The sequence below is a fragment of the Phocoena sinus genome, chromosome 5 (genome assembly GCF_008692025.1).
Source record: "Phocoena sinus isolate mPhoSin1 chromosome 5, mPhoSin1.pri, whole genome shotgun sequence".
Taxonomy (NCBI): domain Eukaryota; kingdom Metazoa; phylum Chordata; class Mammalia; order Artiodactyla; family Phocoenidae; genus Phocoena; species Phocoena sinus.
The window spans coordinates 137,031,970-137,045,720 of record NC_045767.1 but is presented as its reverse complement, the minus strand read 5'-3'; the positions used below and the strand labels follow the sequence as shown (position 1 = coordinate 137,045,720).

Genomic DNA, 13,751 nt, shown 5'->3' with positions numbered 1-13,751 from the left:
ATTGATTCTTCTTGGTGCCTGTGTGTATCGAGCGGACCATCTCATTCAGCGTTTTGCATTGACTCACTTCCGCTTTCTGTTCAGAGATCCCGGAATTTCACCCCAGGGCCTGTTGTCCTGGGGTTCTTCAAAAAGATCTCGCCATTCTAGTTTCCAAGACAAATTATTTGGTTTGGTCACATATTCAGGGCTCTGGCTTTAGCCTTACCTTGGGGAGATGGGATCAGCCAGCCCACTGAGCTGCCCTGGAAAGGCCCAGCAAGCACCTCGAGGGACTGTGTACACAGCACTGCACCCTCTGTGCACTGGCACCGCACTGCCCCCAGTATACACCAGCACTGCACTGTCAGTGCACTGCACCCGATACACACGGGCACTGCACCTGAGCACCCAGAACAGGGCTGATCCTGGCAGGCCGACTTTACGTTGCAGAGGAAAACTGAAAGGTGGTCCTTCTAGGAATTACCTTTGTGCCTCAGTCAGGCGTGTGAAGAAGCGATGCTGGCCTGGGAGTAAGTCATTTGCATCTCTCCTGTTCGGGCTGACGTACCCTTCACACGCTCCCCCAGACGACTTGTCTTTCTGTCCATTTTGCCTCTAGGCGACCTTTACGGGGCTATCGGCTCTCCGGTGCGACTGACGCGCACGGTGGTGCTGGGGAAGCAGAAGGATCTGGTGCAGCGCATACTGTACGTGCTGACCTACTTCCTGCGGTGCTCGGAGCTGCAGGAGAACCAGCTGACGTGCAGCGGGGCCTGGGGGCCAGACGAGCAGGCGCTGGCGGGGGGCAGCATCACCACGGCCCTGGAGAGGGGCGAGGTGGAGGAGTCCGAGTACGTGGTGGTCACGGTGAGGAGCGAGCCCGCCCTTCTGCCGCCGCACACTGACACCGGAGACCTCTGTCCCCACCTCGCCGGACAAGGAGGCCGGGGGCCGGAGCAGAGCCCCGCGGCCCGCGGCACCCGGAGACCTCGGGGCGCGTCGTGTGGGGACGAGGAGAGTACGGAGGAGGCGCCCCGCGGCGGCTCCGCGAGACTCCCCAGCGGCGCAGGTGCGTGCGCGGGGCCGGCCGGCGGGGAGGGGTCGGGAGGGGAGATGCCCAAGAAGCTGCCCGATCGCTCGGCGGCCAGGCCGTGCCCTGAGGGGCGTTCCTGGGAGAAGGTCACCTTCCACATCGGGAGCTCCGTGTCTCCGGACTCGGACTTTGAAAGTCGCACCAAAGCGATGGAGGAGCGGCTGCGGGCCTGCAGGTGTGCGGAGCCAGCGCGCCGACCCCCGGCTGGGCCCAACGCGGCCCGGGAGGCCCGGGACTGGCGGGCTCCGAGGTGCTCCTGGGCCCCCGAGGCGTCTGCGGGGGCCCGCGGCGTCAGGACCGGGGCCGCCAAGGAGGCTGCGGAGACGCCCGGCGCACCTGCCGCCCGGGGCGCACCTGTCGACCCCGCGCACGCGCCAGTGAAGCCGTGGGGTCGGGGCGGGGAGAACGCGGACGGGCCTGCGCCGAGCGGGTGCGCGGCCGCAGTGCCGTGCGAGGACGCCGGCCTCAGGCGGGAAGGAGGTCTCCCCAGGAACGAAAGCTCGGACAGCGCCCTCGGCGACAGTGACGACGACCCGTGTGCGCCGGCCTCGCCGGACCTGGGTCCCGGCAGTGACGGTGACAGTGAGCATGACCGGCCCGAAGGGTCGCCGGAGGTGGAGCTGCCGCTGCCCAGGTAAGGCCGGCGGCGGGCCGGGCCGGGGAGCTGATGTGCGTCCAGCCGGCACCCACCGGCACCGCTGCTGTGGGCTGCTACAGGGCAGGATTATTCTCTCCAAGCATTAGTGTCCCCAGACCGGCCTGCCCTTCCTTAGCCCAGCTCTGAGCTGGGAGCTCGCGGCGGCTTTGCAGCTCTGGGGACACTGGGGGACGCTAAGGGGCGCGGGGGCAGTGGGGAGCAGGGGTGTCGTCTTCCGTCGTCCCCGCGGCAGATCTGTGGCCGCGGACACCCAGCCTGGGAGGTGGTGGGTGACATCCTGCGGGTCTCTCCTGCCTGCCGGTCAGAGTGCCTGATGCGTCAGGAAAAGCCCCCTCTTCCTGAGGCGCCGTCGGTTGAGGTTTGGTCCGTGAAGCAGTAACTAGAGATGCCTGCTGGCCTTTCGCTGTCCTGGCTGCACCCTGAGCAGGTGTGCCGAGTTCCTCAAGCCAGGCTTCGCCAGGATCCCCTCAGCACGCTCAGACTCCCCCTTTCTTCTCTCCACACGGTGGCTGGAGGATGCTCTGTGTGAGGTGCAGGCCCAGGCTCGCAGCCAGCCGCCAGAATACTCATTTTTTCCTGCTCTTCCCCTTTAGGAAAACTCCTTTTTCCCTTCAACTCCCTTCCTTTTCCTGCACCACTGACCCACTTCCTGGAGGACTTGTGATCCGAACCACTCCGAATCTGTTTTTCTCACCTGTGCCACTGGGGCTTTGTTCCAGCTGCAGTGCAAGAAGGGAGCGCGTTTTCGCTGTGGGTTCTGATGGCCGGTATCATCTTAGGTCTCAGAGCGTCAGCACCCCGAACGTGAGAAACTTCGGCCGCTCCCTCCTGGCGGGTTACTGCCCCACGTACATGCCAGACCTGGTGCTTCACGGGACCGGCAGCGATGAGAAGCTGAAGCAGTGCCTGGCTGCCGACCTGGTCCACACGGTCCAGGTGAGCGATGGCAGCTGGTCGCCTCGGGCTGCTGACCGGGGCGGGGCGGGGGCGGGGGGCGGCCAGGGGTGCGATCGAGGGATTGTCGTTGGAGATGCGGGCAGGGTTGCAGGAACCGGCGAGGCTGGTGAGCCACCCGGGGATTAGCAACAGCTGGAGGCTGTGAGCACACCGGGCGGGCAGCAGTGGGGGAGGCGGCGGGGGGGGGCCGCCTGGCTGCAGGAGCACGGCAGGGGCGGGGACCTCACCTCGCTCTCCTCCAGCGTCTGAGCTCTCTTGGTGCCCCCCGTTGGCTGAGCCCAGCCAGAAGCCACAGAGCAAGGTCGTAGCTGATGCAGACGCGGTCCCAGCGCCCACAGAGGTCACCTCCCGAGCCACCCGAGTGAAGGGTGGGTCTGGGGGCGGGTGGGTGGAGCAGACAGAGCAGTCAGCACAGATGGTGGCAATTGTGTGCCTTCACGGGGAGGGCCGAAAGGATGTCACATATGGTTTGCCTCTTAGCCGCTCCTTGCAAGATCCTAAAAGTAATTTATTTTAACTGATGTGTCATTGAGTTCGCTTTGATGGCTGCATGAGAATGACTGTGTAGAGATTAACAAGTCTTCCTGCAAGATTTCCTTGTGGCTGCTGCTAAGCGCTTCTCCGCTCTCTGCAGCGTGACAGGAACTGAGCGGCGATGGAAATGCTGTCGATCTGACAGGCCTGTTTTCAATTGAGCTGCTCTTGGACAGATGTGCAAAAATAGCTGTTTTGCATTGGAAACATACTGTATCTTGGGCAATAGGGAAAGTTCTCAGCGCATTAGGAAAATTGGAACTTGGCTAGCTACCTTCCTCGTCGCCCAGCAAATCCTTTTGGAGAGGTGGACAGACGGCAGTGCGTGCTGCCTTTGACCTTGAGCTTCTCCTCTGTGAAGACCAAACGCCCATCAGGCACAGGCCAGGCAGGCTGGAGGTGTTGCTGTGAAATGGGAAGAAAAGCCCGGTGGTGAAGCAGATGCGCTCACCCCCCTGAACGGGGAGGGAGGGAGATGGGGAGAGGGCGGCCTGAGGCTGGGGGCCCGCCCGGTGCGGGCGTTGGTACCGCGATCCTGACCCGCCCTGCTTTGTGCTTGGCCACCACCCTCCCCAGGCTGGCCCTGGAAGGAAGCAGTGCCATTAGTATTCTATCTCCATAGTCGTCAAGAGCACTGTGTCCTTGCCTGTCACCTCAGAGGCCCGTACGTCGGTGACCTCGGAGAAAGGAGATGCCCTCCTTCGACGACGCTCTTTCGGGGTCGGCTGAACCACGCGTGGAGGCTCAGTGGTTCTAGAGCCGTGCATATGTTTAGTGCATGTTTAGTGCCCGCCCCACCGTGGACACGCATCTATCGACTGATAGCCCGTCTTGCCCTTATTATCTGCAAAACCATACACGACACTTTTTATATCTTCCATAGGCTGACAAGTTCAGAGGTTTGTGTATTAGGTTTCCATGGTGACCATCTAGCTCTATAATTCTTATATTTAAGAAAACAAGATCATGTTTCCTCTGTTTGTAACTCTTAAAGACTTGTCATCTCTCATTTTCTCTTCCTTGCAGAAGTAGTGTTTTCACACTGCAGCTGTTCTCACCTCTGTACACTGTGCAGTCAGCCTGAGAGATGGAAAGTTGCTGACCATAAAAACCTGTATTGTGTCAGATTGTGGGGACACGCCCCGCACAGCCGGCTTGGGTGTTAAGAGGAAACTGTGAAGGGGCATAAACTATGTTCAGAAGTGTACTGCACTCAGGCTGTGTCCGAGTCGCACTAGCGGAGTTCTCATGTCACTTTGGCACGTTCATCTTAATGGATTTGGCTTTTGAAGTAAGCGTTGCATTTAGACTGCTTCTCAGACTGGGGCTCTGCTCTGCGGCAGAGTTTAAATAAAAATTGCCATTGACGAATATTTGTGGAAAAGTAAATTAGGAGGTTTGCGGGGGGTGCGTTATATTGAATTTACTGCCCCTAAAGCCTAGTAATTATTTAAATTCTTGAGTGTGTTATCAGAGGAAGACGCAAAGGCCCAAGAACAAGTACATGAGCAGAGTCAGGGCTGAAATAACAGCTTGCTGAGGAAGAGGGGCTCGGGATACATTGCTTTACTGTAATTTGCTTTCGAAAACCTGTTTTTCGGACGTTAATAATTTCTAGTGTTCATGCCGGACTTCATCCAGCTTTGAGATTCATAATTGTTTTTAGAGAAGGATTTTTAGTAACTGTTTAAAAGCAGTTGATTTACATTATTGATCTGTTCTCTAGGCCTGTGTACGATTGGACTGTAAAATCTGTCTTACGTAAATGCGTACTTTTGCAGCCTTGGTGGACCAGCTTGTGGAGATTCTTCTCTCACTGAGGCATTGCATCTGGAGCTTCCAATACTAAGAATTTCTTTTTGTGCATTTCCTTATCCTAGTCTCTTATGAAAGAAAGCTGTATCAACTTTATTTCACTCATTTTGATTTTTATTACTGGCTTCCACGTGGTAAGATTCTGATGGTCTTTAAATATTTAAACACGTGTTCTTGTTTAATCCACATACTACCTCTGTTCCGTCATTGGAACTGTTTCTTTGCCTCCTAACATAGAGATTATACAGCTGCCTTCAATTAGGCTGAAGTCATATTTAGTTTCATTCTTTTCCTGCCGCATCTAAACGCGAATTCTTTCTTCTGTTTTCCTTTTGGCTTTAAATGGTGAGGTAGGAGAGAGCCAGCTTCACTCTGCACCTGTGACTCTCAAGGAGCTTTTTCTCTCTTCTTTTTTTCTCATGTGTCTTGTCCGCCTGTGGGTGCTGCTGACGGGAGCTGGGGCAGGTATTAAGTTACGGGGCAGTGGAGGTGGTGGAGGAGACCGACTTGACACTGATGCTTTGGTGTTACCACTTGTTCGCTGGTCGTCAGGTAAATCCATTGGCTTCGCTAAGCCTTAGAAAAATGTATTTAGAGGAACAGATAAAACGTAACCCAGCAGTTAAGAGCTTGGCTTCTAAAGGCAGGCAAACCTGAGATTGACCCATGGTTCACCCCTTGTGGCTTCGTGGCCTTGCACAGGATTCTTTAATCGTCTAAGCATCAGTTTCATTTTCTAGAAAATGACGGCAGTTAGAGGTCTGCTTGAAGACCGTGAGATGATGCACATCCAGTGTTGAACACAGCGCCCAGCGCATTACTGAACGCCCGACAGACGGTAGCCGTTACAGTGACACCCGTGCACGCACTTTGTAAATGAGTTTCCCAAGATGCTCCTGCTGGGGGTGGTGGAACAGAAGCGGGACCCATTCATTCAGTGCTAACGGCGGCTGCTTTCCCTCCCCTGGTGGCTTCACGAGGAGCGGCCAGGCCGCTCCAGCTCTGTAGGGTCGGGTCATCGAGACCAAAATTAACATCATGTATTAGTGTTTCTTTTAACAAAAACTGTGTTGCAGGGCTTTGGGCGTCTTCAGAATACTCTGTGAAGCGAGGTCCCGGTTGGATATGGCAGGCTCTTTCGTTTCTTTTTAAGAGTAGCAACAGACTGCAGAAATATGCAGAAATCAGCACAGCGGAGCAGCTTTGCTGACGGCTTGGCTGGGACGCGTGCCGTGAGCACCTGATTGCCCGTGCAGCACAGTCAGCCAGGGAGCCGACGCAAGGACAGCGAGTCACAGCGACCGAAGGGCATCACTTTAGCATCGCGGGCAGCGCTGGGGTGGCTGGAGTCAGCAGCAGCCTTAGGTCCGTAGCGCTGTGGGGCAGACCTGCTGGCGAGACGGAACACGTCCCGGCGCGGGGTGGCGTGCACAGCAGGGCGCGGGCCTTCAGCACCGTCTGGCTCTTGGGGGCTGTACGTATGGATGCACCTGTATCCCTGGGTTACGCCGTTAAAACGCGTTTCTTACCGCAGATGAGGGTTTTAAAAATATCTGAGAAAACTACCAATCTCTGGGTATCGCCGACCCCGGTCTGAGATCTTGGTGACCCCTCTCCTCCTAAGCTGCCCTCCACCTTCCAGCCTTGCACGTGGCCACGGAGGGCTCCTTCTCAAACGTGGCTTCTGTCGGTCACTCTTCTGCTCTCATAGGGGCCTGTTTCTTTAGAGACTGAAATCTAGGCTCCTTGGCTGGAACTGCCCCCTGTATGTGTTTCAGATACATACGCACACGTGCAGCCCTGCTCTCCCGTGCCGCTCGGTCACACCATGTGCCAGCCTGTAACGGCCCGCCCTCTCTCTCACCTCCTTGCCATGTGCGTTGCTCCCTCTGCCTCAGGCGCTGTTGAAGCAGCCCCAGTGCCTCTTGCAGCCCCCGTTCCAACGTTGCCCTTTCTCTGAACCTGCCCCAGGCCCTTTGCACGCGGTGCTTGGATATGCCTCCAGCATCTTTCTTCCACCAGGCCTGCGGGCGTCTCTCCGTCCAGTGCCTGGCCCGGTGCCCAGGGATGCTGCACGGTCCCCCTGCGCTGGGTGGAGGAGCGTGTGTTCCTGCAGATGAAGCTGTGCCCCTGAGTATGACCCTCCTTCTAAAGTAGAGAGACGCGGCAGAGAGTCTGCCTTTAAGACATAAAGGGGAAGAGTCCTCTGTTTGGACATGCCGCCTGGGGCCCTTTGTGTTCTTTTTCTTTACCTAAAGGAGGATAAAATGCTTATTATACGTCTCAAAGGCATCATTTCTCTTGCATCTTGTAAGTATCAGGCGCATGGCTAATTTTATGTTTTCCCCAATTTTTTTCATTACATGCAAAATATTTGGACGTCTGTGCCATTCTCTGCAGAAAAATCTAGGTGCCAGCCTCCTTACGTTGTATCTTGGCGTCATGCACATCCTCCCATAACTGTTCTGATGACCCTTTTTGACCTTGAGCACCGCTCCTCGACTTTAAACTCTTTCCTTCCTCAGCATGTGACGGTCCTGACATTTAAGGCGTCCCCAAGGCTGCGCCCTGTGTCCACAAGTCCGCAGGCACAGACACACAGAAGGTCAGGGGTTTCCTCTGGACCCTGCCCCCCTGCTGGACCCTCCCCGCTCCCGCTGCCCCAGGTCCTGACGTCCTCACTTCCCAGGACCCCTCAACAGTGCCCGTGGTCCAGAATGATCGATTCGCTCTCCTTCGCTACCTTATCACAACTCGGAAGCCTTTAGAGACCGACATGGAGCCTGTTTCTGAGAGACACATATAGCACATGAAACAAAACAACTCCAACACGATGGGCCTCATGGTCAGGGTGAGGGAGAGTGACCAGTACAGGCAGGGGCGTTAGCCCTCCTCCAACAGTCCAGAGTAACTGTTGAGTAGGTATATTTAAGATGGTTACGGTGATAAAAGAAGGAATTGGAATCTTTAAAAAGACAGTCTGTTATGACACACGACTATTTAGATTTGTAAAAGAGCCGAAGAGAGATGCTAAAATGGAAAAATGCAGTCATGGAAATTAAAACTCGGGGGTAGGTTAAAGAGCAGAGCAGATTAAATACAGCCAGAGAGGATTAGCGTTTGTGAAAGAGTGACTAGATGCAGAACTACCGCTTTGACTATAGCTCAGAGACAGAGGCGCGTGAAAAAATGTGGAAGAGCAAGTAAGAGACCTGGAGGCTTGAGTGAGAAGGTTCTGTCGCGCACACAGAAGGCGGGAAAGAGAAACAGCCTTTGAAGGAAGAACGGCTGCGATCTTTCAGATGAAGTGAGCCCACTGACTCCCAAGTAGGGTAGATATAAACAAACCCTCGCCGAGCGGCAGGACATCAAAGACAAAGGACCCTTGTCAACAGCCAGAGAGGAGGCATGGCCCCTGTCCTTCAGGAGGTTGAACTCCAACAGGTGATTAAAGACATAAGCAGTGAAAGCAGAGCCCACAGCAGGGGGGAGGGGGCAGGGACGCACGGGACAGCCTGGGGGCTTCCTGGAGGAAGTGACGTCTACGGTGGGGATGAGCGGAGAGAGGGCGAGGGGGCCGGGCTCCCCCAGGGGCTACAGACTAACCACAGGCGACGCCGGCTCTGCCGCCGCCACGGGAGCTTCTGTCTGTCTGTCTGTCTCTGTAACTGCTGTCGGGAGAGCCTGCATGCTGAGCATTTAGTGTTTAGTATCCTGGATGACTTTGTAGGCTGGAGGAAGTGTTGGAGAACGGCGAGTGGTAATCAGGTTCCTGTTCTCTGCGCGGATGTGAGACTGAAGGTTTTTAATAAAAACTGGCCAGCCATCCACACGTGTCTGCGTCCTGTAGGCGCCCTCGGCTGCCCAGAAGTGGGTGGACTGGCTAAGGACTGGCTCGGGTTGCTTAAGTCCTCGGTTCCAAGGACATGGAGGGGGGTTGGCCCCTACGGAGGTAGAAGAATAAAAACGGGATCCGATGACGTTTAACCAAGAGCAGGTGCTGAGACTGTGGCCCTCAGGGCACTGATCGTCCATTTTCTCTCTGTGACCAATCCAAGGCTTTACTTGAAGCCATGTAAGAGCCGCTATTGTTAAGTCGTGGGGCTATAACATAAAGTGGGGGGGGGGGGGGTTTATTTGGAAGGTGTTTTGTCATGTCACGTTCTCTGACTCAAGTTCAGTTTAATAAAGTTGTAGAACTCGACAGAAATATCTTCTAGGAAGTGATGAGCAAATTGACACTCAGATAATACCCAAGAATCTTACGTTTTATAATTGAGTGTTTCAGAGAAAAATAAAAGAAACAGAGAGGTTCTTCCCATTACCTGAGTCATAAATCACCTGCTCCCTTTGTGTGTGAGAGAGGCCACCCAGTGGCTCATCCTGGTTGCTAATTTGCGCTGTTGTAATCAGTGAGCAGATTGTAGAGCTGGTCGTGAGTACCAGCGTCCGTCTGCACACCTGTTACCTGTGATCCACGTGTGGGCTGGCATCTTTGAGGGTTCACGAAGGATCGGTTTATTTTTTTTTAATTATTTTTATTTTTGGCTGCGTTGGGTCTTTGTTGCTGCGCGTGGGCGCATGGGCTTCCTCTAGTTGCGGCGAGCGGGGGCTACTCTTTGTTGCGGTGCGCGGGCTTCTCACTGCAGTGGCTTCTCTAGTTGCGGAGCACAGGCTCTAGGCACGCGGGCTTCAGTAGTTGTGGCACGTGGACTCAGTAGTTGTGGCTCGTGGGCTCTAGAGCTCAGGCTTAGTAGTTGTGGCGCACTGGCTTCGTTGCTCTTTGGCACGTGGGATCTTCCTGGACCAGGGATCGAACCCGTGTCCCCTGCATTGGCAGGTGGGTTCTTAACCACTGCGCCACCAGGGAAGTCCCGAAGGGACTTTTAGAGTATGTATTGGGCAATACCAGCAGCATAAAGATGGGAAGTTTCTTAGCAAAGTCATAATAGAGGTGACCGTGTTTTCTCCTCTTGTCATTATGTTGCAAGTGTCATTCCCAGTTGTTGCAATCTTGTCTTCCAAGGGATTTCCACCCTGGCAAGCTCCTAGGGTTTCAAAGTAGAGGGCTTGGCAGGCTCATTGAGCTACGAGTCAGAAGCACTTGAATGAGTTCCTAGATTCTCTTTCTGACGTGCCAAGATACTTCATGAGCTCTCGTACTTCTTGTCCTCACGTCCCTCTCTGTAGAGCAGGACTGCATCCTGTGTACTCACGGCAAGAAAGGTTTGATGAACTCATCAGTAGTTGAAGGAAGCATACATGGGAGCTGGTACTTTCCTACTCCTGAGTTAGAAATAGGTAACCACCACCCAGTCAAAAAATAGACAGAAGACCTAAATAGACATCTCTCCAAAGAAGACATACATCTCCAAAGATGGCCAAGAAGCACATGAAAAGATGCTCAATATCACTAATTATTAGAGAAAGGCAAATCAGAATTACAATGAGGTATCATCTCACACTGGTCAGAATGGTCATCATCAAAAAGTCTACAAATAATAAATGCTGGAGAGGGTGTGGAGAAAAGGGAACCCTCCTACACTGGTGGTGGGAATGTAAATTGATGCAGCCCCTATGGAGAACAGTATGGAGATTCCTTAAAAATCTAAAAATAGAACCATATGATCCAGCAATCCCACTCCTGGGAATATATCCGGAGAAAAACATAATTTGAAAAGATACATGCACCCCAATGTTCATTGCAGCACCATTTACGATAGGCAAGACATGGGGCAACCTAAATGTCCAGCGACAAAGGAATGGACAAAGAAGATGTGGTACATGTATACAGTGGAATATTACTCAGCCATAAAAAGGAACGAATTAGTGCCATTTGCAGCAACGTGGACAGACCTAGAGATTATCATACAAAGTGAAGTAAGTCAGAAAAAGACAAATACCATATGATATCATATATGTGGAATCTAAAAAAATGATACAGATGAACTTATTTACAAAATAGAAGTAGACTCACAGACATAGAGAACAAACTTATGGTAACCAAAGGGGAGGGGAGAGGGATAAATTAGGAGTTTGGGATTAAAATATACACAGTACCGTATATAAGATAGATAGGCAACAAGGACCTACTGTATAGCACAGGGAACTATATTCAAGATCTTGTAATAACCTATAATGGGAGAGAATGTAAAAAAAAAAAAATATATATATATATATATGTATAAATGGGTCAATTTACTGTATACCTGAAACTAGTGCAACATTGTAAATCAACTATATTTCAATAAAAATGTTTAAAAAGGAAAAAGGTAACTATGTGAAATGTTAGTCATTTAAGTGCAATACGTGGAAAAGAAGTATGTTAATAGTTGTGTGGATGACTTAATAGGAACTGGATTGAATCTAAAAATAAAGAAATAGAGAATTGTTCAACAGAGCCGGCATGCGTTAGATATTTAGCACATGCCTTGCCTTTTGTTTTGCTCATTTCCGAGACTATGGAAGAAAAATGTGATTTCTCTCCTTGAGTTACTTATGAAATCACTGAGTAGACAAACAGATGTGAAATCCAGAGCGAGTTAAGACCGTGTGATTCAATGCCAGAGAGTGGACGCGGGGAGTCTTGTTGAGGGGTGTGGGGCGTGAGGACCCAGGCTGGGCCCCTGAAGAACTGGAAGACTTAGCAGGCAGCCCGGAAGACATTCTGGGCACAGCCCGAGTAACAGGTGGGCGACCTCCGTGTCCAGAGGAGGGAGTTCTTCTGAGGGCGCCCTGGAGGGGAGCGTGTGCACGCGACGGGGGGCCCAGACGGGAGCTTCCAGGATGGAAAGAGACAAGTCTGAGCCTGAGCGTTGGGGTGTCTGTGCTGGAGTAGGGTTCTGGGTTGGTGAGGGGAGTGGTGCGGCGAGGGTTTGGGGGACGTGGTTACGTGGAGGTGGTGGTGTAGGGAAGCAGCAGAAGGCCCCCGACAAGCGGTGGGCGCTGCACTTCGTGTTCCACGCTCATTTTTCTCACAGAAACTCTCAACCAAGTGCGATCATACTTTGCAGACGTAGACCCTGAGGCCTAGGTGAATGGTCACTGAGGGCCCAGGGCTAGTAAGTGAGGGAGGTGACAGTTAAGCCCAATCGTGCCCAACTGCGGAGCCTTGGCTCCTTGGTGAAATATCAGATCCAAGCTCTAAGGATGGAGCTGGAGGGACTGGGCTTCTAGTAGGTGTTTGAGTCGTTCAGTCTTAACGTTTTACAGCATTTGGTAAAGTACTTAATTTCTCAAAAGCACTGCGCCATGTATGTTGTTGCTGATAAGTGTCTGTATTTGTGTGTACCCTGGTGTGTACGTGAAGTTGATAAAATAATGAACTTGAGAGACCCGCCTGACAGATTTCACTGTTAATTACTTCTACAGTTAAGATATGGCTCATAAGGAAAAGTAATAAGAAGCAGTGTCATATAATTCAGTGTTTCCTGTGTTTATTGTGGTTCTCTATATGCCTTAAAGAGCCTTTGGGCTTCCCTGGTGGCCCAGTGGTTAAGAATCCGCCTGCCAATGCAGGGGACACAGGTTCGAGCCCTGGTCCGGGAAGATCCCACATGCCACGGAGCAACGGAGCAACTAGGCCCGTGCGCCGTGGCCGCTGAGCCTGTGCTCTAGAGCCCGCGAGCCACAACTGCTGAGCCCACATGCCACAACTACTGAAGCCCGTGCGCCTAGAGCCCGTGCTTCACAACAAGAGAAGCCACCGCAGCGAGACACCCGCGCACCACAACAAAGAGTAGCCCCCGCTCGCCACAACTGGAGAAAGCCCACGTGCAGCAACGAAGGCCCAATGCAGCCAACAGTAAAAATAAAATAAAATAAATAAATCTATTTTTAAAAGTAGAGCCTTTTCTAAGAGGAATTTTCCATTGAATACCAGGCAGGGCTGAGGGCGTGTGTGGGTGAGTGTTCCTTTGGTAATCCAGGCATGGTCTTCTGGATCATGGAGTTCTTTAAGTTCTAAAAGCTTAGACATTGACTAATCCGCCACACCATGATACGGTTAAACTGCCCTGTCTTTCGTGGGCTTGTGTTTCTTTTGGGAAGATATGTATCAGAAATCTCCATAATCACCAGGACTTAAGCTTCAGTTCTCTGACCTTAGAGAAGTTTAAACCACATCAGAGCTGGGCAGGCCGTCACCCTGGTGCCCCTTAGATTATAACTTAATCTAAGTTATAGACATGTTTTCTCTCTCTCCAGGATTCATTTCTTTTTCTTGACTATTCATTTACATTTCCCTCTATTTCCATTTTCCTCGTAAAAGTGTTTATTCTTCAGGAAATAAGTAACTACTAGATGGTGTACTTAGAGGCAGTTGGGGTGTGTTCAGGTAATTACTTGTTAGATATTTAGGAGTCCGAGGACGTGTAATCCTCTTTTCTTTAATCTCGTTGAGGTAGAGCCGATTTACAGTGCTGCTAACGTCTTCTGTGCAGCACACTGACTCAGCTACACATATATTCTTTCTCATACTCTCGTCCACTGTGGTTTGTCACAGGATACTGAGTATCGTGCCCTGTGTAATTCCTTTTTAAGGTGCTCCGCTGACAGCTCTCCGTGGTTCTCTGTGTCCCTGGAGCCTGCACACGTGGGGGCACCATGCTGTGTTCGGGCTGCACGTGCTGCCCTGCCCTGTCACCGCTGTGCTTGACCTGGCCCATCTTAAGTTTGTCCCCTTTCTCGAGGGCCCGGTCCTGGGCTAGGAGC

General features: G+C 52.6%; 1 protein-coding gene across 8 annotated transcripts in view; it reads left to right on the top strand.

Moving 5' to 3' along the window:
• Positions 1-13,751, top strand: part of FNIP2 (folliculin interacting protein 2) — a 125,534-nt gene that overhangs the window by 98,516 nt on the left and 13,267 nt on the right. For 6 of the 8 annotated variants that reach the window (XM_032632043.1, XM_032632042.1, XM_032632046.1 and 3 more), the window contains 2 exons: positions 602-1,709; positions 2,453-2,669. In XM_032632043.1, coding sequence (XP_032487934.1) covers positions 602-1,709; positions 2,453-2,669 — 1,325 coding nt within the window. The remainder of the gene's footprint in view (positions 1-601; positions 1,710-2,452; positions 2,670-13,751) is intronic. The other 2 variants (XM_032632048.1, XM_032632044.1) reach the window with 1 other exon arrangement.